Source organism: Suncus etruscus, chromosome X (genome assembly GCF_024139225.1).
Source record: "Suncus etruscus isolate mSunEtr1 chromosome X, mSunEtr1.pri.cur, whole genome shotgun sequence".
NCBI classification, from domain to species: Eukaryota; Metazoa; Chordata; class Mammalia; order Eulipotyphla; family Soricidae; genus Suncus; species Suncus etruscus.
Window position 1 is genome coordinate 89,941,663 of NC_064868.1, and position 21,344 is coordinate 89,963,006.

Here is a 21,344-nt window from a genome sequence, read left to right on the forward strand (position 1 = left end):
AGGGCAGTAAATGTTACACTACTAATTCCACTACTAGTGTGACTTTCTCTCCACCACTGTCCCCACTTTCCCTTGAAAAGCACAAAATAATTTATATTGATTGTTACAACAAAATAGTAAGTGGAATTATCAAAAATTAATTCAGTAAAAGAAAACTTGTGAAAACTGTTCTATCTCCCAGTGGTGTTATTAAAGTTATTGTCTATGGACTTACTGAACTGTTGCTATTTGAGCCTTTTGCATTATTGTTTTCGCTTATTGAACATAGTGGCCTTCTAATGCTACTTTCCCATGAAACTTGTTGTGCACCTACTGAGCTGTTAGTGTTATAGAATTTTGAGTTGTTGCGTAGCTGCTTATCCTCAAGGAGTTCCAGGATCTGTGGAACTGACTCAATTCTTGGCCTGTCCCTCCTAAGGAAATGTTGCTAGTGCTTATCACTCATAGACTGGATTTCAGAGCATTTATCTTGCCTGAGGCATTAAAGTGTCTCTAAGTATACTCAAACCTTTTTCCTAAGTGTCTTTGACACTGGGCCTTTCTGAGGGAGTCTAGCTCTTACATGTCTTATGAATATCAAACAAATGGAAGCAGACCATATCACTCACTTTCACATGTCCTAAAAGGAAACTTGAGATATCTGGAATCGTCTAAAGGTCAATCTTCTCATCATATGAAGGCATGAGATCATCCTGAAAAGGCACATCCTCCCCATGGGGCCACAGCTGCTCCAGAGCCACAAAGTCCTGATGAAGCTGCCTGTGGCCATACTTTCACAGAGTCCCAGAGATGTTATTCACCAGGGATAGGGCATCCAGATCATTGGCCACATTACAGAGGTTACTGCTCAACAAATACTGGAGCAGCATCTTTGGAAAATCACTATAATCACATGACCCGAGTGCCCAAGGGGCTGTGGTGCAAGTAGTCAATGATGCCCATATAATCTGTAGCCAGCTATTGTTGCTGCTGCTGCCATGTGTTTACATTCTGGTCTCTTCCAAGTTGCTCAAGGAACCTAAGGGGTGATACTCAGTAAGGATAATATTATCTCTCACAATATCCAAACAATGTGATAACATGTTTGCTTTGTAGAGATTTCAGCATCTGCAGTCCATGCAGGAAATCCTCTTGCATTTCCAGACTGGTGAGTTGTGAGAGAGCAACATTATGCTCCTAGTACTCAGAAAGAAAGACTCTCTTGACAGCTCCTTCTCCCACATGCACCAGCTGTCTCACTTCTGCCTTTAGCTTCTCATAGGACAGCCAGGGCGAACACTTTCTCATCTGTCCCATTCTGAAGTAACCAGGGGGACAATGACTGAAGTTCATTGCAGAGTGTTGAGGGGAAATGAAGAACCAACCCAGGAAGAGATAGAGTATTAATGAGGCTGGTAAGATGTTTAGGGCTTACTTCTGATTCTGCACTCAGGCAAACTCCTAGTGGTGCTTGAGGCACCATGTGGCATGTTGGGGGATCAAACCTGGGTAGACAAACGGCAGGGCAAACACCTTAATTGCAGTACTATCGCTCCAGGCCCAAGATCTACTTTATAAGTTCCATCCAAGTTGCTGTGACTGTATGATTGAATTTTTATCCAGTGGCTATAGAGTATCTCATTGTATGTATATACTACACAATGATTTTTGTACATTTATCTGTTGTTGGACATATCCTTTTTGTTTTACTCAGTGTTTCAATGATCATGGATGATCATATATTTTTTTGGATTACAGCAGACAGTCAAAGAAAGGTACTGGAAATCTGTTGCCGACAATATGAATGAGTTTGACTGCAGATTCTTTCCAGAGACCCTTTGATAAGAATTTATTAAATTAATATCTTGATTTTCTTATTGAGACTAAGAAGAGAAACCAACCGAACCTATCTGAACCTATCTGGACTTCTGACATACACACCGAAAATTATGGTTTGTTAAGTTTACAACAAGTTTTTGTTGCAGCCACAGAAAATGAAAACAGATTAATATAGTCAGTCCTGATCTCTTTTGGTTAGTGTTTCCTTGGTAATTTTTCTGTCCTTTCACCTTCAATCAGTAACTTTTTAGATAATATGGAGTTCTTATTGATGGTATCTAATTATCTTGATAATTTAAAAATAATTGGACAATATCAGTTATTTAACTGGTATTAGACCATTAATATTTAATAAACTGTCAAAATAGTTGGACTTTATCTGTCTCTTTTCTCCTACCTATATACTGCACCCAGGCATATAGGTGGGCAGTATAAATCGACTTCCTTTTGTTTTTTTTTCTTTCTGCCACCACAGTCTTAGTGTCTAAAAACTGTTCTTTTATGTGTTTTATTTATTTTCTTAAGGTGGGATAAAAAGCCCCATTCCACCTGTTATATCAAAGCCAGAAGTAGAAGTCCTCAACAATGTAATATTAGGTTCTCATACATTAAGAGCATTCTTTTCAGAAATGATATGATGTGAAGTGCATGTGTATGTGGGGGGGGGGGGCTTTGTGGTGGTGGTGGTGGTAATGATGATGGTACACCTTAAAAAAGAAGAATAAAGTACTGAATTAACTAACTGTTCTGAGTATGTCCACCTTTTCTAGCCTTAGTATCTGGTATGCTTAGATCCATCAGTAGGTCTACATCTCACACATTCCCTTCGTGTTAGATATGTACACATTCTCCAAAATCAGATATAGTCATCATCTCTTTCCTTACCAGAATCCCCAAACAATTCTCCTTTTTTTTCTGGGCTCTCATCGCCCACTCTGCTCACAGTACATTATAGAACACAGAATTCTCTATTTTAATTATTTCTATGAATCAACACAGAAGCCCAGGAAAACAGGGAACATATTTTTGTCTCTTTATGTTGCTCTATCCCCTTACACAAATGTTTCTATTACATAGAACTTTTAATGAATATTTGTTAAGTTCGTGACTCATTTTGACATGATGGGAAATAAGCATGGTCATATGTTGGTAAAAGAAAATTGACTTTAGTACTTTTTCTTTTCTTCTAGTAAATTCCTCATCTATGCCTGCCTGCTGCTGTTCTCTGTACTGCTGGCCCTTCGTCTGGACGGCGTCATTCAGTGCAGTTACTGGGCTGTCTTTGCTCCGATATGGTTGTGGAAATTAATGGTCATTGTTGGAGCCTCAGTTGGAACTGGAGTTTGGGCACGGAATCCCCAATATCGGTAATACTGCCTTATAAAACTATTGTTTTCTTCCTTGGATAAAAATAGCATTTTTAAAAAAAAACTTTTGATTAAGAAAGGGCTACTTTAATTTTAACTGGCCTGGAATTTTATAAGAACTATATTGAGGCTGGATGGGAGATAGTATTATAGTTATAGCACTTGTCTATCATGTGCTCAACCAGCTACTGGTTATAGATTTACTACTGGTTTACAGGTTACTCCCATCACAACATGGTCCCTGTAGCATCGCCAGGTGCAATCCTGTGGTATCCCAAGAATCTTCGGAGTCACCCAATTATTCCCAGCACTACAAGGCTGAACAGTATCGCATCCTGGAGCCTTGGCACTGCACTGCTGGCCCAGTTAGCTGAGAATCACTGGTGGGGCCCTTGGACCTCCTATGCATCACTTGGGAACCCCTCCCCACAAAAAAGTACTATAATATTGGCAAGCTGTGTCCTAAGTTTTAAAACTTTAGTATTTAATATGAATTTTCTTGTAAAAACATTATTATTTTTCTGGGTTAAGATCCTCACTAACCCACAAAAGCTTATGCAGTCTACTTGATTTTTAATCAAGATGTATAGCACCCCAAAGTATACAAGTGTTATCTTATGCTCCACTAAGAAGCATGAAACCATCAGGATTGTAGGAGTCATTCTATAAAGCAAAATTGTCACTTCAGTTAAAGACTCTAATTTTGTCCTATTCAGTCCTGAGACTGTGACCCCTGGAAATTTTAGCATTTGGAGGACAGATAACTGTAAGACAGGGAAAAAGGAAACCCTGATGCTGCACAGGAGAGCAGAGCCTTTGGAGGCTGGGAAGAAGGATGACCATTCCCTATGTGCACCCATGCCTTTCATCTTGGATGCCTCCATTGCCCTGTTCTCTGGGAGTCGGTTCACTTCAGTGTACTGATGTGCCTGTGCAAGTCTCTTTTCCATATAATGGGACTTCTAGAAGGAAAAAGTTGTGGTACTTAACTCTTGAAATAGAGCCTAATTCAACTTTTGTTCAGGGGTTACTCCTGGACCTGTGCCTAGTGGTGCTTAGGAGACCATATGGGATGCTGGGGATTAACTGGGGTTGGCTGTGTGCAAGGCAAATGCCCTACACACTGTGCTATTATTATGGCCTGAACTTATCTCATTTTTGATTATTAACTTTTTAAAAAGACTTAGATTACATAAAATACATTGCCATACATATTAATATCACATATCTTAGGCCATTTGAATGGCCATACAAACCTTGGGAGGTGAAAGGCACTCATTAACTGTTTTAAAGTTCTTAAATCTTTTTTGTCTATGATTCCCTGTGGTGTCTGTTATAAGTTGACACATCTAATGTTTGTAATAGAAGAATGAAAACTTTAGATCCCACTATTTGATATTTCCAAACCATTTGAACTTTTTTTTTGTGGTTTTTGGGTCACACCTGGCAGTGCTCAGGGGTTATTCCTGGCTCCAGGCTCAGAAATTGCTCCTGGCAGGTACAGGGGACCACGTGGGACACCGGGATTTGAACCGATGACCTCCTGCATGAAAGGCAAACACCCTACCTCCATGCTATCTCTCCGGCCCCTCCATTTGAACTTTTTAATGTTGGTTTGAGTTTGTCCAAGAAAGAGAAGGAATGTATGTGTACATTATACAGTTATGGTCATTCTGATGTTCATGATATCTAGTGTCTACAGAGAGAGAAAAATGTGGGTCCTATAAGAATAACCCCTCAACCCCTTTTTAGGGGTCCTGTAAATCTGTACCCTAGATTTTGGGGTATTTATTTGCAAAAGACATGTCAGAAATTTTCATCTTTAATTTTGAATGAAACAGCATAGGCCTTTCAAGTGCATTATTAGGCAGTTTCCCAATTTGAGACCTTATTAACAATTTTTCATTGTTTCGAAAGGTCATGCATGGCATATAACCAGCTAATTAATTTCACTTTACTTGTGAACTGTTTTAACACTTGCTATTTATTCTCTTTGATCTTTAGATGTTAATTCATTCTAATAGAATATAAATGAAAGTTGAACAGCATTCATATTTTTATTTTATTTTTAAGTAATACCTACCAATAGTTAACTATAAATTTTTGAAATATAGCCTACTATGCTCATAATGCATATTGTGGAGTAATTGATGATGTGTGCGATAGGATTTCATGGTTTGTAATTTGTAAAGAGATTTGAACATAATAAGTTAGGGGACATTTGTCAGTTTTTAATAGTGGAAAAACTCTTTGATCAATCATGAGTCTAGTTGACTTCAGAATTCTGAACAAGAGAGTTTATATACTGTCAGGATATGATGACTGTAAGTTCTGAAAATACCAAACAGTTAAAACATTAAGTCCAGTTTGCTTGCAATGTTTTGTTCTTTGGATGGGGTTGTAGTTCTTTGAAATTTGGCAAATTATTTATTCAAGGTCAGTTTCAGTAAACTTTTTTACCTAGTTTTTCCCTTTGCTTTTAGTCAGGTTTTTCAATTGTACTTGAAACCATCAAAGTATGTTCTGTGTTTGGAAAATTCTAACTGAGGATACTTTTCTTCCATCACTTTGCAGAGCAGAAGGAGAAACATGTGTGGAGTTTAAAGCCATGCTCATTGCCGTGGGCATCCATCTGCTCTTGTTGATGTTTGAAGTTTTGGTGTGTGACAGGATCGAGCGAGGAAGCCACTTCTGGCTTCTAGTCTTTATGCCACTCTTCTTTGTATCCCCTGTGTCTGTTGCTGCCTGTGTGTGGGGCTTTCGACATGACAGGTCACTGGAGGTAAGAGGTCATATATTTAAGAATGTTTTCTCTAGTGCCATAGTAATAGTACAGCTAGTAGGGTGTTTGTCTGGCATGTGGCCAACCTGGCTTCAATCCCCAGCATCCCATATGGTCCCCTGAGCCTGCCTGGCAGAGCCTGAAATAACCCCTGAGTACTACTAGATGTGGCTGGTCCCAAAATAAAATCAAAGAAAGGAATGTTTTATGAAATCAAATGTTTCAATTAGTTACTAGAATATGGTATGCGGGTTTGCTTCTTATTACAAAGGGAGTGATCTTTTACTACAGGTCATGCACATAAGGAAACCAACACAGTGGGAATAAGCATATTTCTCTTTCTTGACTTTTCAGCCAGGCTGTCAGACTTTGTCCAGTTTCCCTTCCTTTCCTTTCTGCCCACAAACATGGGTCTGATTCTGAGACCTCGATTTCAGAGGGTAGGAGTTGATTCAAATACAAGTAGATTTAGTGTGAGGAGCTGCTCAACAGGTATGAGGCTGGGCAGGACTGATATGCATTGGACAGAGTCAGGAGGCCCAGTTTTCTTCTCTTGGGACAACTGAGTTTGTGAATACAGTCTTTCAATGGATTGAATAGACCCATGCACCTTACCAAGAGGACCATTATCTTTGCTGCAAAGACTAGATTAACGTTTGAAATGAGAACTGGACACAGTGACATCTAAAATTCTCCACTTTGGCCTTTTAGCCAATACTTCCCCTCCTCTTTGATTAACTTTAAGCCCCTTTTTGCCTGAACTTAGGGGTTACCCAGGTGGGAAAAAAGTGGTACTAGCAATACTAACATGGGTAATTAGAAGTCATTGTAGAGAATGCTTACTGAATACTGGCAGTGTGATAGGTACTAACTAGCCCCTTCCTAGGTGCAGTATCTCAGGCTAGAGTCGTGCTGATCCTGATAGTTGGAGATAGTCACTTATGTGCCTCAGAGAATCAGCAGGAACTAAATGAGCCCACATTCATGCCCTGACCCAGAGGATGAGGCCCTTTGCCCTCTTTTCAGGTCAAGATCCAGAGCTGTAGAAAATTTGAGCTGGGTTTGGAGCCACGGATAAATGTAGAGGAAGGAGACTGCAGAGGAGCATAAGGGTAGATATGTAAAACTTCAGGGGGAATATTATAGAGCCAGACTCTGGGAGAACTCCCAGAGTTCTGGGACACCTTGGCCTTGATTCAAGAGAATAGACCTCCACTCTGGTGCTGGAAAAGGAAGAGGCATTCCTGATGGTGGCTTCTTACCAGCTGCAAATCTCCTTGTGGAAAGCAGCTAATGAGGGTGGGACTGTCTTGAGAAATGGAAATATATATGCTACACACACAGCCCTTTTGGTGTTAATTGAGGGTTATTTGAGAATAAAATGAAAGTAACTTTGTCATGGGAATTTTTTTCAGATAAGCCATAATTTCGATCCTGATGATTAGCTCAGTGGGACCAGGGCACTCTTTGACCCATAGTTCTGTAAAAGACCTGCCACCTTAGTAAATGCCCTCTCCTGAGCACTGAAAACTTAGAGGATGCAGGATTAGGCCCATTTGCTTTGCTGACTTTTCACTGTACAGACTGGGACGCCACTGCAAAGCAGCCAAAGGGCAACCTGGAGGACCAGGGAGTCGACCTCCAACTCTAGTGGCTGGCAGGGAATGGGGCCATTGTGAGAGGAGCTGGACTAGGTAGCGGTACTGACAGCATGTACTGGCTACCTGAGATTGGGGAAAGACATCCGGGCACACCTGCACAGTGAACAGAGAAATGGGATGAGTCTATAATGAACTCTCTTTGGATCACATTCCTTTGGAAGTATCTCAGCAGGCCAGATAGGTGGGTAGTAGTGACTTTGAAGACCAGGCAGTAAGCAATCATGCAAGCCAGGGCTGAGAGTACAAAGGGGGGTAGTGTTTGAGTAGTACTGCCCAGTCAGGAGTAAGAAGAGAGGCTGAGGCTCTCAGAGAAGTACTCCAAGGCCCCAGAGGTTGTGCTGCCTGTATGAGGCAGTTTCTGGGTGTCCTAGGACAGAGGCCAGAGCCAAGAAGGTGGCACTGAGCAGGACAGGGGAGACTAAAGGGGCAGATGTCTCCAGGGTGTTGCATGAATCTGCACTGAAATGGGCAGGGAGTTGGGCCACAGAACTACTGCCTCAAGAGAACTCCACTTGATCTTGGGGTTTTGAGGAATAGAACTTGTTGCTGGTGAAATAAGTGTGGTTTATCATGTATCAAAGTGCTTGCAGTCCAAGTCTTGGCATCATAGGGTCCCTCCCCCAGGAGCCAGGAAGGAATACCTGGAGTGTCTGAGTATGAAAAGTAGAAGGTATGTGGTGGTCCTGGCTAGAGATATCTGGTAAAAGGGGCAGGAGGGGGGCCAGAGCAGTGGCACAAGTGGTAGGGTGTTTGCCTTGCATGCGCTAACCTAGGACGGACTGTGGTTTGATCCCTCAGCATCCCATATGGTGCCTTAAGCCAGGAGAGATTTCTGAGTGCATAGCCAGGAGTAACCCCTGAGCATCACCAGGTATGGCTGAAAACCAAAAAAGGGGGGGCAGGAGGGAAGCTTGGGGACTTCCCCACAAATTGCCTCCATACTTGTGAACCTAGAAGCAAGGCCAAAAACCAAAAAGGGGGGGCAGGAGGGAAGCTTGGGGACTTCCCCACAAATTGCCTCCATACTTGTGAACCTAGAAGAAAGGCCATTGCCTGAGTGAGCAGACAATGCAGAAGGGCAAGGCAGGGGACCACGAACAGATTCCTCCATGGCATGACACAGTTTATTTCTCTAATGCTAAAAGTAAGGTGTGTCCAGTGTGCTCTTTGTCAGTGAGGTAACTCAGGAACAGCCATGGTGAATAGAGTGTTTGCTGTGCTTAACTGACTCCTCTTGATTTTCAGTTAGAAATCCTGTGTTCCGTCAACATTCTCCAGTTTATATTCATTGCCTTAAGACTGGACAAGATCATCCACTGGCCCTGGCTTGTATGTAACTGATTTTACATCTTTAATGAAAATGTTTTATATTTTAAAATTAATTAGTGTTCATTGTATGACATTGGGTAAAAAGAGACAGGCATAGGTATTAGGAAAAGCACTCCAAATCCATGGGTTATAGTCTAGCTAATGTGTTTGATTGTGTGGTGTGAGAGTTGATTGTGCTAGAAAGATAGATGAAAGCAACTGTGTCTGTAATTTTCTATCCTACTATTTTATTCCAATATTGCATCCTTAGCATTTCCATGTTAATTAAAGTGCTCTATAAATACCACCTTTAGGATTTAATTGACCTCAAATAATCTTCAAATGTATTCCCTAGACCCCTTCTTTCTAAGTATTTCTGTTCTTAGCAATGCTGTTAGAGTTAGAAAGCATAATACACCACTATTTTTGACCAAAAATGATTTGCATGCATTTTCTTAGTTTTCTTAGGAAATACTCCAGAAACCCTGTTACTGAGCCAGAGGGTGAGGACTTGGTATTTGGGAATCAGTGCAGTTTACCTACTTTTCTATAAAAACACATACCTGCCAGAGTAAAGCTCATATTGTCCTTGTAACCTGTGGCTTCCATCCACAGATCTTTGATTAAAATGGACTATGCATATGGATCAAAGGGAGGGAATAACAGATTGATGCATATATGGATGGATGGAACTAGAGACAGATACATGGCCAGCCACAAATGAGAACCCAATATGGCTTCATCTGTGACCATATGGAAAGAAAGTTAAAACAAAGGCAGAAGAATTTTATTTCTGCTAGAGGAGAGATGATGCTGATGGTTGTCCTTACTGATTAATGTGCAGTGTTATGCCCAAGACATTTCCTCTAACTGATTTGATTTATTTTAAAAAGAAATAGAGGTTCAGGGATGTGGCTTAAGTGGTCAAGCATATGTCTTACATATGTGAAGCTTTTGGGTTGATTCCACAACCACACGAACCCCTCGATATCACCTGTTGTTTACTTTGCAGCAGTTTAAAAAATGATAAAAATACAAAAACAAAGAAAGCATACAAAAGAGGTGTCAGAGAGATATTACCGGGGTTAAAATACTTATCTTGCATGTGACCAGTGTCAGTTCAATCCCCTGAGCACTTGGAGTAACTCCCTAATACAGAAGCAGTAGCAGGCCCAAAACTCCACTAGGTTTGTTTCAAAAACAAAACAAAAAGTATAAAACCAAAAAAAATCACTCCTTAAGAGCAGGGAAGAAAATCATAGTATATAACTGCCATTAATAATGATGGAAATCCTCAGTTCCACTCAAAGTTTTGCAAATAAAATCTTCCTAAGAAAAAAATACTGTGAAACTACCCATTCTTTATCATCAGGGTGATGTATCTAGCAATTGGGTTCAAAACTTTCTCCATGTTATAAAGTGGAAGGAAAACATGGATAAATTTATGTTTTAGAGTAAGGGACAATAAAAAAGTAGCAATTTGGAAGTGATTATCTTCTGTCAGTTAACAGACTTTTCTAGCTAGCCCTGTGCAGGTAGTGGCAGATGAGGTAATACACTGATTTCCTATATCTGAAAGGATCACAGGTGAGCTCGTAAGAGTACACTAACTCATGTCCAGGGCTCACTCCTGACTGAGAATCTGATCATAGGCACTTGGTAGCTCAAGCAAAGGTGGGAGAGGCTCTTCAGCCACCTGTGATTAGGAACTGCAAGCTGCTTCCAGAGGGTTACAAGGAAAGCTCCAACTCAAGATGAAAACACTATTCAAAGAATGTGAAGAAAGTCTTTGGGACCAACAATTGGATGAAAAAAATCCTGGAAATGACACCAACAACAAGGTGTTAGTGAAGAAACTCAACATTGAAGTGAAATGAATGAAAAGGATGCAGACAAGAATGTCTCTGTTTGCATGCTCATATTATGCCAGGGTGCTTAAAGTAAGGGGCCATGACCACATATATAATTTTAAAATACTTATATTGGTCTGGAGTCATAGTAGTGTAGGTAGGATGTTTGCTCTGCATATAGCATACTCACCTTCTACTGCAGCACACTAGATGCCCTTTCAAGTATCACCAGGTATGATTCCTGGGTGCAGAGCTAGGAGTAAACATTGAGCATTGCTCCACTGAGTATAGCCCAAGAAGTGAAAAAACACTTTTAAGATAAATTTCTTTATGATCTATTTTTAGTAAGCATTTAATTTTATACCTATTTTAGCTACCTATGTACTAGTAGTCACTTAAGCATTTCTCAGGTAAAAAGGGATGTCAGTGAGAATAGTGCAAGAGACCCTGATCTTAAAGCATGTAAACAAGTCTTAAAACTCGAAAATAATAGAACAGCCTAATTAAAACATTGACAAAAGATTAGTACATTCAGCTTACCAAGAAAGTCTCCACAAATGGGTCAATGAGCACATGGAAAGGATTTTATTTCCCACTGGGGAAAGGCCAAAGCCAGCCTGAGGTGCACTGGCACAGCATCAGAATGGCAGGGATGAAACAGTGAAAGAGGCCAGGCTTAGGGGTGCAGACAGGAAGACACACACCCACCAGTGTCAGGCATGTCATGCTGTGTGCACCTTCCCCAAAAATGCTTTCATTCCTGGCAAGGTCAGCAGACAGGGCCCCAGTACCAGTAGTCCCAGTCCTGGCTAATTCCCCTGGAGAAATGTCAAGCAGCAGCCATAGAAAAAACCTGAGAGAAGGCAGAGCAAGAAACTACCCTGCTCCTCTGGTGGCAGTGGAACAGACTGACCAGCTAAGCCAGGCACACGTGGAGCACTGAGCCTGCTGATGGAGCAAAGAGGGGGAAATGTGTGAGTCTAAAATAGAAAAACTCTGGAGAAGCCTAGAGGAGCGGGGCCAGGACTCCATTAGTGGCTCCTGGTGTGATGATGTGACACCACTATGACACACAGCCCTAGACTCTTGTTGGGGGCAAAGCTGCCCCATGTCCTGCCTGTGGTACAGGCCAGCACTGGACCCTAGGGAGAAGCAGGTTTTATGGTAGCAGAAGGCTCAGGTATGACACACCTTGTACCAGAGGGGCACCCAAGGGAGAAGGAACTTTGGGGAGTTTTGTCTGGCCAGTTGGACGCCCAGGACAGGTCTTGGAGGTAATTGTAGTGTGGAGGGGGGGAAATGTGGGGAGCGCAGTCTTTCTAGTACAATTAATAGCTAGGGAGGCTGTGGAAGGAATGGATCTGCATGATCCTCAGATTACAGGGCAGTGCTCCAGTAAGTGGGCACATCAGGGAGGTAAAGTGCCAGGAGGGCAGCAGAGTCCAGGCAGACATGACAAGAAGAGAAGTAACTGTATCCCCAGGGGTCCTGCAATGAGTATCTCCCGCCCACCACAGGCATCTCTGGGCCCACTCTGGGCCATCCTGACCTCACAGCAGTCCTGCAGTATAGTAGGGTCTGCTTGCATTCTGACCCCCATCCCCCAGCTGCTCAGCAAACTGTAGATCTGTGTTTCCCTGGCAGGTGGTGTGTGTCCCCCTGTGGATTCTCATGTCCTTCCTGTGCCTGGTCGTCCTGTACTACATTGTATGGTCCGTCCTGTTCCTGCGCTCCATGGATGTGATCGCAGAGCAGAGGAGGACACACATCACAATGGCCCTGAGCTGGATGACCATCGTCGTGCCTCTCCTCACTTTCGAGGTGAGCTGTGAGCAGCCCAGAAGCCCACCTTCCCCATGACCCTGTCCTGCTCACCTCATGGAACGCTGCTCCCTGCAGAGTACCCAGAGCCCACTGTGAAGAGCTTATTTCCCGAGCATGTTCTCGCTCACAGTTTTGGGGAGGAGCAGGCACAGGGGTCTGCAGAGAGCATGCACCTTGCCAGCCACCAGGTATCCCTTTTGAAGGAGGATTGCCACAGTGGCAGAATGGCATGTTTGAATTTGCCTGCAAATCTTCATATGTGCACCCTTAGCCTTTAGACCCAGTGGCAGCAGGTGGAAGAGTACTTGGGCACTGATCAGGAAGGCTTGGTCCTGCACCTTTCCCTACACTGGAGGGGTCTGGATCAATTCCGGAGATGTGAGGCAAGAACTCATCCCAAGGGAGGGGTGCGCACTGCAGATTCGACCTCACTTGTTGTTCTTCCTTCAGATTCTGCTGGTTCACAAACTGGATGGCCACAATGCTTTCTCATGCATCCCGATATTTGTCCCCCTTTGGCTGTCGCTGATCACTCTCATGGCCACCACATTTGGGCAAAAAGGAGGAAACCACTGTAAGTACTCAGCAACTCAGAGCCCTGTGCGTGGCTGTGTGAGGGTTAAAAGTGAGTATATGTGAGTGTGGGCGGGTAGCAGCCCTAGCCCTGGAGCTAGGGGCTCCACTGTTTCCCATGTGGATGAGTAAGCTCTGCCTCCTCTTGCAAGATTTTACCCACTGTCTCTTTTTCTGAAGTAATCACTTGGAGACCTCTATTTTTTCCTTTTAGTTTTTTGGGCCACACCTTATGGAGTTTAGGCATTACTCCTGGCAGGCTCAGGGGACTATATGGGATGCCAGAGATTGAACCCAGGTTAGCCATGTGCAAGACAAAGCCCCGCTTCTGTACTGTTACTTTAGCCCCTTAGGGGCCCCTTTCTTTAAGGAGGCTACCAGAAAGTGCTCAAAGGCCACTGCCCCCTCCAGTCATTCTCATGTCCCTGGGAGAGGGGATACCACCCAGATGAGGGGATTGTAACTTGAAATTGGGAGCCTAAAGTAAGAATTTCTCTTGCAGGGTGGTTTGGTATTCGCAAGGACTTCTGCCAGTTTCTGCTTGAAATCTTCCCATTTTTGAGAGAATACGGAAACATCTCTTATGACCTCCATCATGAAGATAATGAGGAAATGGAAGAGACCCCGGTTCCAGAACCTCCTAAAATCGCTCCCCTATTTCGAAAGAAGACCAGGGTTGTCATCACACAGAGCCCTGGGAAGTACGTCCTGCCACCCCCCAAATTAAATATCGAAATGCCAGATTAGACAGCCATGTGCTCAGGATGCACTCTCTTCTCCCTGCCTCCTCAGCCTCTTTGTTCACCCCCAGAACTGGCGCTGGAACTGGGGCTCCAGGACCTCCATCTCATGCCTTGTTTGCAAATGCCTGCCAGTGACTCGGTGCTGGGGAATCCATAGGGCCGTAGCAGTGGATGTGATGAGGTGAGAGAGACCGAAGAAGTGTCTCTCTGCAGACTGGGCCTCGGGGTGGTGGGGACAGGATGCTTGCCCCTGTTGGGTATGAAGCCAGAAGGGCTACTTGTAGGCGGCTGCTTTGCCAAGTGCTAAAGTGCTCACGGCAAGTATTTGTTAGTGCGCAGTTTGGCTTCCCCTGTGGGGGATGCTGTGGCAGGGGAGCTGGAAGGTCTGGCCCCACATACACACCATCAGCATTGTGTGTGACTGGCAGCAAGTGACCAATCGTCCACCTGGCCCTGTGCCTGCAACTCTCCAGGACTGGCTTTGCGCCTGTGCAGTATTTATATAACTTTAAGCATTGTTATATACCTTGTGCACTCCTCGTTCTGTACAGGCAATTCTGCAAAGTATTTTTTTACAAGCTTGGATGGACCTGTACATGTGATGTACCAATCGTCAAAGTCAGTGGCATGCCTGCCCCAGCCACGGCAGTGCCAGTCTTTTCCCTTAGGAATTTCTCCACCTATACTGTGTCTGCAGCAGCCAGAATGGCCACAGCAAGAAAAGCCAGGGCTCCTGGGAACCCCTGACAGCCCACCAGCACCCCAAGATGCTGCCAAGACCTGAGATAGATGTGTGGAGGTTAAGGGCTGATGCTTTCTGTTTCCTTCCCTCTTGTAACAGCTGTGCTCGTGCATTAAGAGATGCAGGAGGAACCCAGAGTCAGGGAAGGGACCCAAATCCCCAGACAGAATTTTCTGCCCAGAAGCACAGGAGGTGATAGTACTGGCTCCCCCCGCCGGGACAGTACTCCCTGGTTCCCAGAAGAAGCTCTGCTGCCCCCCACCACCACAAGTATGATCACCTTCTGTTCTGTTGAGGGCGGGGACTTGGGGAAGGATGTCCTCATTTTCCCTGCCTGCTGTGTGACAAATGTAGCTCCATCACCTTTTTGGATCCCTTTAGCTGTTCAATAAACTGGCTCCTCGTTTTCCATAATTTATGTGGGACTCTGGCTTAAACATGCTAGGACACAGGGATCATAGTTAACCAGTTACTATAAATGGCAACATTCTGCTGCCATGAGCAATTAGGGCTGGAGGGTGGGTGCACATCCTCAGGGAACACCACAAGTGTAGCCTGGACTCAGATTCTTTGGGGGCTTGTGTGGGGGTCAGGGAGCTTGTATCTTCTTTTTTGTTTTCCTTTGGGTCCACACCTGGTGGCACTCAGGGATTAATACTGGCTCTTTACTCAGGGATTACTCCTGGTTTTTCTCTCAGAAATCACTCCTGGCAGGCTCGGGGAAGCATATGGGATTCTGGGAATCAAACCCGGGTCCGTCCCAGGCAATGTGCAAGGCAAATGCCCCACTGCTGTGCAACTGCTCTGGCCCAGCTTGTACCTTCTTAGCTAACAATTGTCGCTCCTTGAAAGTCTTTACTCACATATTCTCCAGTGTCCAGATGGTCTCACACTGAAATCAGCATCTTCAAATAAATCTGCTTTCTGCCTGGCTCACTCACCCGTCTGTACATATTCACAGGCTCTTAATTCAGGCATTTGAGTACATGATTTTCTGCAGTTTATGGGAAAAGCAACGTGCCATGGCAGTGGAATGGCAGTTTATGGGAAAAGCAAAGTGCCATGGCAGTGCCATGGCAGAGGCCCTATGGTAGCCAAGGTCACACAGAACGTTCCATTAGTTCTTTCATTGTCAGCCTTGCTGTACAGGAATCTTTCAAGTAGTCACTGTGACTGTGACCTGACAAGTAACTTGCTCTCTATTCACCAGCACACACCAACACCTTGACCATGACTCATGCTCACAAGATCAGACCTCATGGCTGTGCAGGGAGGTACTTGGGTCCTGGGAGGTTGCACCAGTGGGAAATGGCTAAGCGCTTAGTCCAAAAGGCCATGAGTGTTGGAGAACTCTAATTTTCATCCATTGTGCCTATGTAGTGTCTTTGGGAGTAACTTCTTAAGTTGGAAGTGATTTCTTCTCCACGAAACTAGTAAATCTCTGAGGTCTGCACCCCAAATTCCATGGTTGGGGGAGCCTCTGGGAAGAATGGTAGTGGCCCCCTGCCAATTTGGATCTCAACACCAGCCCACAAAGGCAGGATGGCAAATCTCAGACTTCTCAGCAATGCAGGGGTAGTGCACAAGCACAAAGAGTCCTTGGAGCATGGCAGGGTCCATGCCTGTTCCAGAGACCTTAACAGACTCAGTTGGTAGCTAGGTGCCTCCCCACTCAGAGCAGAGGGCAGGTGTGAGTTGCAATGCCCAAATATGCCTGCTCCTTGGGCTGTACAATTCAATTTGTGCCCTGAGAGTCAGGTACCACTAGCCATCTGGTAACCAAAGGCAGCAACTCATGTTGGGGTGCAAGGAGTCTGTGCAGGTTCTTGCCGTGACACTGAGTAAGAAGGCCTGGCTACAACCTTGATTCTAGTTGTCTATCCTGTATTAATGGAGCTATTCCACAGAACCATTTGGCAGTTGAAGGAAATCCTCAGTTTCCCTGGAAACAACATGCATTCATTCTGTTGATCTCCAGAAAGGGTTTTAAAAAGAAACAGTGACATCATCTTCAACTCCTCACTCACTGTGAAGGTGAGGAAATGTTCAGTCTATGAACCACAGAGACAGAAAGGGTGATATGTATGGCATATGTATATCTAGGAGAAGGAACAGCTGCACATGGGATGAGCTTATGAACAGGCCACACACCCTCCCACCATACCATGAGAAGCCAAAGCAATAAAACAGGGCTGCCCGTATTTTCAATCCATCACCTGGAATCCATTGAGAGGCAATGTGTTAAGCGACCAAGAATCATAGAGAATTGAGCAAAGCTATGGCTGGAACTTATACCAAGAGATGTTACCACTGGTCACCACTCATTTCTAGCCAGTTGGCATGGTTCTGGGCTTGACTTGAGTACCCCAAGAAGAAATTCTTAGGCTGAAATGAGTTCCAGCATTTTCTCAGGGATTTGATGACACAGAATTGGAACCACATTAGTCCTGTTCTGAGTGTAGTCTCACCTCCACAACTCCGAGAGCAAGTCAGTAATATTACCCTGGAAGACAGACAATACTTTGAAAAATAAAACAAGAGAGATCCAAGTATTGCACCTACATCCAACCTCCAAATATACTGCATTTAAATCAGACAACCAAACTATATTTTGCCCCCCCCCCCCAATTGTCCTGTTTTTATTTCAAAACATTCTACAACCCCATTTATGTCAAAAACATGGGTGCTTTTCCATAATTTCCCCAGACTTAGCAATTTCCCAACTAATGGGCCCATTATCCTAAGGAAAAACACACAATGACTCTGGGGCACATAACAGTGCATTTATTTCTCTTACACAGAAGGGGACCTTTCCGAACCCAAGAGAAAGCACAGTAGCTAAGGCACTTATCTCAAACACAGCAGCCTGGATCTGTGAACCCTGGCACTGCATACAGGGAAATATAGACAGCAAAAGAGATACAGGGACTGGCATTTGCAAATGACAGTTCAAGTAGGGATCTTGATAGCACCTTTGTGGGCCCATTGGTCCCGTGGGCCTGTCAACTGTGGTCCATTTGTCATCTGTCACCTGACCTATGGTCCTCAGAACCAGGAGCACAGTGTCAGGAAGAGACTCTGCACACCATCGAGTGTGGCCCCAGAAGAAAAAGAAGCAGAAAAGAGGCTGTGGTGTGAGTCAGAGGCCACAGAGGAGACATGGCAGGGAAGAGGGAGGTGACATCTTCCTTTGCTGGCTTTGGCCCTGGGACCCACGTGGCAGCTGCAGCTGGGACCAAAGTGGTCATTGGACATGTCACTTCCCTTATTCTTTATGGTCAGCACCAAAATAGACAAGGCTCTCAAGAACTAGGCTCCCTGTTCAGGCATTCTTATCCCTTAGAGCCTCCAGCAGCCTGTGGCTCCCCTGCAGAAATGGAGTCCCCAGGCAGGACGGATGGACCAAATAGCCTGAGGAAAGCAGAGAAGGGACAACAACTATGCGGGAGCCTCAGGGTGAATAAAAGAACCCTGTTAGTTTACTTTACTCTATGAGATTTGATCACTCCCACCCTGGTGCCGGTAGGCCAGAGGAGCCCCAAAGTGCCCCAGAGGCTGGGGCATGAGGGCTTCCATAAGCTACACTTGAGGTTCCTAGAAACCCCCACCAAGCCCGGAATTCAGTCATACCACCAGGGATGAACATGCTGTTGCCTGTGAGGTACACCAAACAAGTACCTCAGACCAACCTTTGGCCCTGTTGAGCACTCAATTGGGAGTATTTCCCATGGAACCAGGGTATAGCATGCAGAGCAGGAAACAGTGGTGCGAAAACACACATGGTGGGTACCAGTGGTGGAAGAGATAGGCATGGGACAGGGGCTGCAGGGCTGGGTCCACTACAGTCAGGTTTGGGACCAGCGCAAGGTCTCGGGCCATTCCTGGCTGGGTGTCCATGCGGGCATGCGGTGCTGGGGGGAGCGACTGGTGGTGGTGGCGGTGGGGGCTGCGAATCTTGGCGGGAAATGACCTAGTCCAGACTTCTTGACAAGCTTCTGGCTTGTCCCGAGCCCCACAATACCCTTAGTAGTTCCCAGGAAATGGCACATTCCAGATGGGCATGTCTCTGGGTCAGGCACCCCAAGCTGCTAGTGCAATTACCACCAGGGCCACAGCCAATGGGGAACAACCCCAAGGGGGTGCGGCGGCCTGTGTCTTTAAACCCCTGAGGTCTCAGCCCCTTTAAGGGTGGAATGTCCAGGACTCCAGGAACAGAACTGGGTCCCCTCGACCATTGATGACTTCGGCTCGGAATGCCACCCCCCTCCCAGAGCCATTTTGCCCCTTATGGGAACTGCCTCCCGAGGGACCCATGGAGAGGCCTGCACAAGGCAGGGCACCTGGTGAGGCCCCTCCTGGGACAGTGGAGCGCAGTCCTCACTTCTCGCTGGGGCCTGCTGCACCCCCAGCCCACGCTGAACTGGTTGCAGAGGGGGCTTTTGCCCCTGAACGTGAGCAGAGTGCCACGAGCCCTGGGCCTGCTCAGGCAGAAGATGAAGCCTGGAGGGCGGTGGCCTTCATGGCCGTACATAGGGAGCGAGGGCAGCAGGGATCCCTAGCCAGGAGTGCAGACCCCCCAGTTTTGGTCTCCAGGAGAGACTCTCTCTCCCGGAGCCTGCCCAGGAGGCGCTCCCTGAGCAGCAGGCGCCAAGGGCATGGTCAGCGGCTGCAGGACCTGCCCTTCCCCAGGAAGCTCTGGGAGTTGGTTAACTGCAAGCAGGTCTGCTCCCTGAGGTGGTCTGAGGACGGCACCACGCTGTGCATGGACAAGGACCTTTTCCAGAGTGAAGTCCTGGACCAGCCAGCCCCTTGCAAAGTGTTTGAGACCTGCTCTATCAAGACCTTTGTCCGCCAGCTCCAGCTGTATGGCTTCAAGCAGAGAAGCCTGGAGACGGAGGCCAAGGAGCTGCACATTGGTCTGAGCACGAGCCTGTACAGCTGTTCCAAGGTCAGGGGCAGCTGGACCGCAAGCACCACTTGGCCCTGCGGGTCATGCCACAGGTGGGCTGGGGATGGCGGTAGGGAGCCCTGTGGTGGACTGTCACGTGTCCCCTTCAGGTCTACCAGTACAGCCACCCCTGTTTCCAAAGAGACAGAGGCCAGCTCCTGAAGAGCATGCGCAGGAGAGTGGGAGTCCACTTGGCCAGGAAGCAGCCCAGCAGCCGCAACGTGGAGCAGCCTCTCGACCTCCAGGCACTCATGCGCCCAGGCCCCCAGAGCACTCGGGGTGGCCTTGATGCTCTCAGGGAGGAGTTTTACCCCAGAGAGCTCAGTGCCAGTGCTGCCACCACTGCTCCTGCAGAGGCTGCTCAGGAAGCCAGCCCCAGGGCCTCTGCCAGGGCAGTCCAGCATCCCCAACTGCTGCCTCTAGAACCCATCCCTGGTGGTGACCCTCAGGGATCCTTGGGCAAGTCATCTTCCTGGCAGAGCCCCCAGATGCCCCTGACTCTCTGCCCAGTGACCTCTGGGCCCTCTCGGGCACTCACACTCCACCCAAGGGCTCCTGAGCCCCCACAGGGTGTGGCACTCTGCCCAATTGTACCAGAATCCCCTCGGGATGTGACTTGGTGCCAAGTGGCTCCTGGGCCCCCTAAGGCCAGGAAGTTCCTCCCAATTGCGCCTAAGCCCCCTGAGCCAAAGAGGCTGCCCAATTTTACTCAGCCCACTCAGGCTGTGCCTATGTGCCAGATTGCTCCTGAGTCCTCTCAGGTTCTGACTCTCTGCCCACCTGTGCCTGAGCCACCTGTGGCCCAGATTCTCAGCTCGATTGTTCCCCTTTCCCATCTCTCAGGTCCTGACTGTCAGCCCAGGTGTGCCTGAGCATCCTCATCCCTCTAGTCTCCATGTGCTTGCCACCCAGTGCTATGGCACAAATGTTTGTTTACTGCAGCTCCAGCTGCCCCTACCCGCAGCTGCCAGGGGAAGGAGCCTTTGCCTCAATGCCCATTGCACCCCCAGGTGTGAATTGTTCCCCGAAACAAAGGGCCAATAAAGCCATCTGTTCTGCACTACATCCGGCCTCCTGTTCTTTCTGCTCTTTCCTGCAGCTCTGGAATCCACCCCATAGAGGGGGCCTGTGTGTCCATACTAGTCCTCTTCCAATAGGGCCTGTGAGAATACTTAAGACTCTGTTCAGTGTGAGGCAGAAGTGCTCACCCTTTCCGCCCTCCCTCCCCTCCTGTCCTCATTCCCTTTCCTCCCCTTTTATTCCATTCAGCCCCCTTTCACTTCTAGCCATCCTGTCTCTCTCCTTTTCTTTCCCCTCCTATGAGGCCCTCATGACAAAAGCATGAGTGGGTGGCCTTGCAGACCTCCGACACATGGCAGGCAGGTGGGCTTGGTAGTTCCCATCACAGATCAATACCCTTAGTAGCCCCTTTCCAATCCTGTTGGTATGGGTTTGGTTCCCAAGCATTGTTAGATTACTTCACGTAGCTGCAATAGCTCACCAAGGAATGCCATGTGAGCCCATGGGACTGTTTGCCCAGACTCTGGTGGTTCCTATCAGCGAGTGTGTGCACCCCTGCTGCTCAAGGGGTTTGCAGGATCTAAACTGCTTGGCAAATGTCGCCTTGGTGCTCTCCAAGACCAATGGCCCTGGTGACTCCTAGCCCAGGAATGTAGCCCTGAGTTACCAAAAACCAGCAATCATGGTCTGCAGACCTTCAAATCTGTG

General features: G+C 46.4%; 1 protein-coding gene and 1 pseudogene across 1 annotated transcript in view; one reads left to right on the forward strand and one right to left on the reverse strand.

Moving 5' to 3' along the window:
- TMEM185A (transmembrane protein 185A) overlaps window positions 1–15,082 on the forward strand; it is a 36,679-nt gene extending 21,597 nt beyond the window's left edge. The window contains exons 2-7 of the mRNA XM_049767515.1: window positions 3,009–3,185; window positions 5,760–5,967; window positions 8,874–8,957; window positions 12,431–12,607; window positions 13,061–13,184; window positions 13,686–15,082. Coding sequence (XP_049623472.1) covers window positions 3,009–3,185; window positions 5,760–5,967; window positions 8,874–8,957; window positions 12,431–12,607; window positions 13,061–13,184; window positions 13,686–13,930 — 1,015 coding nt within the window. The 3' untranslated portion in view covers window positions 13,931–15,082. The remainder of the gene's footprint in view (window positions 1–3,008; window positions 3,186–5,759; window positions 5,968–8,873; window positions 8,958–12,430; window positions 12,608–13,060; window positions 13,185–13,685) is intronic.
- Window positions 456–2,745, reverse strand: LOC125999373 (protein O-mannose kinase-like; annotated as a pseudogene).
- Window positions 15,083–21,344: the final 6,262 nt, after the last annotated feature.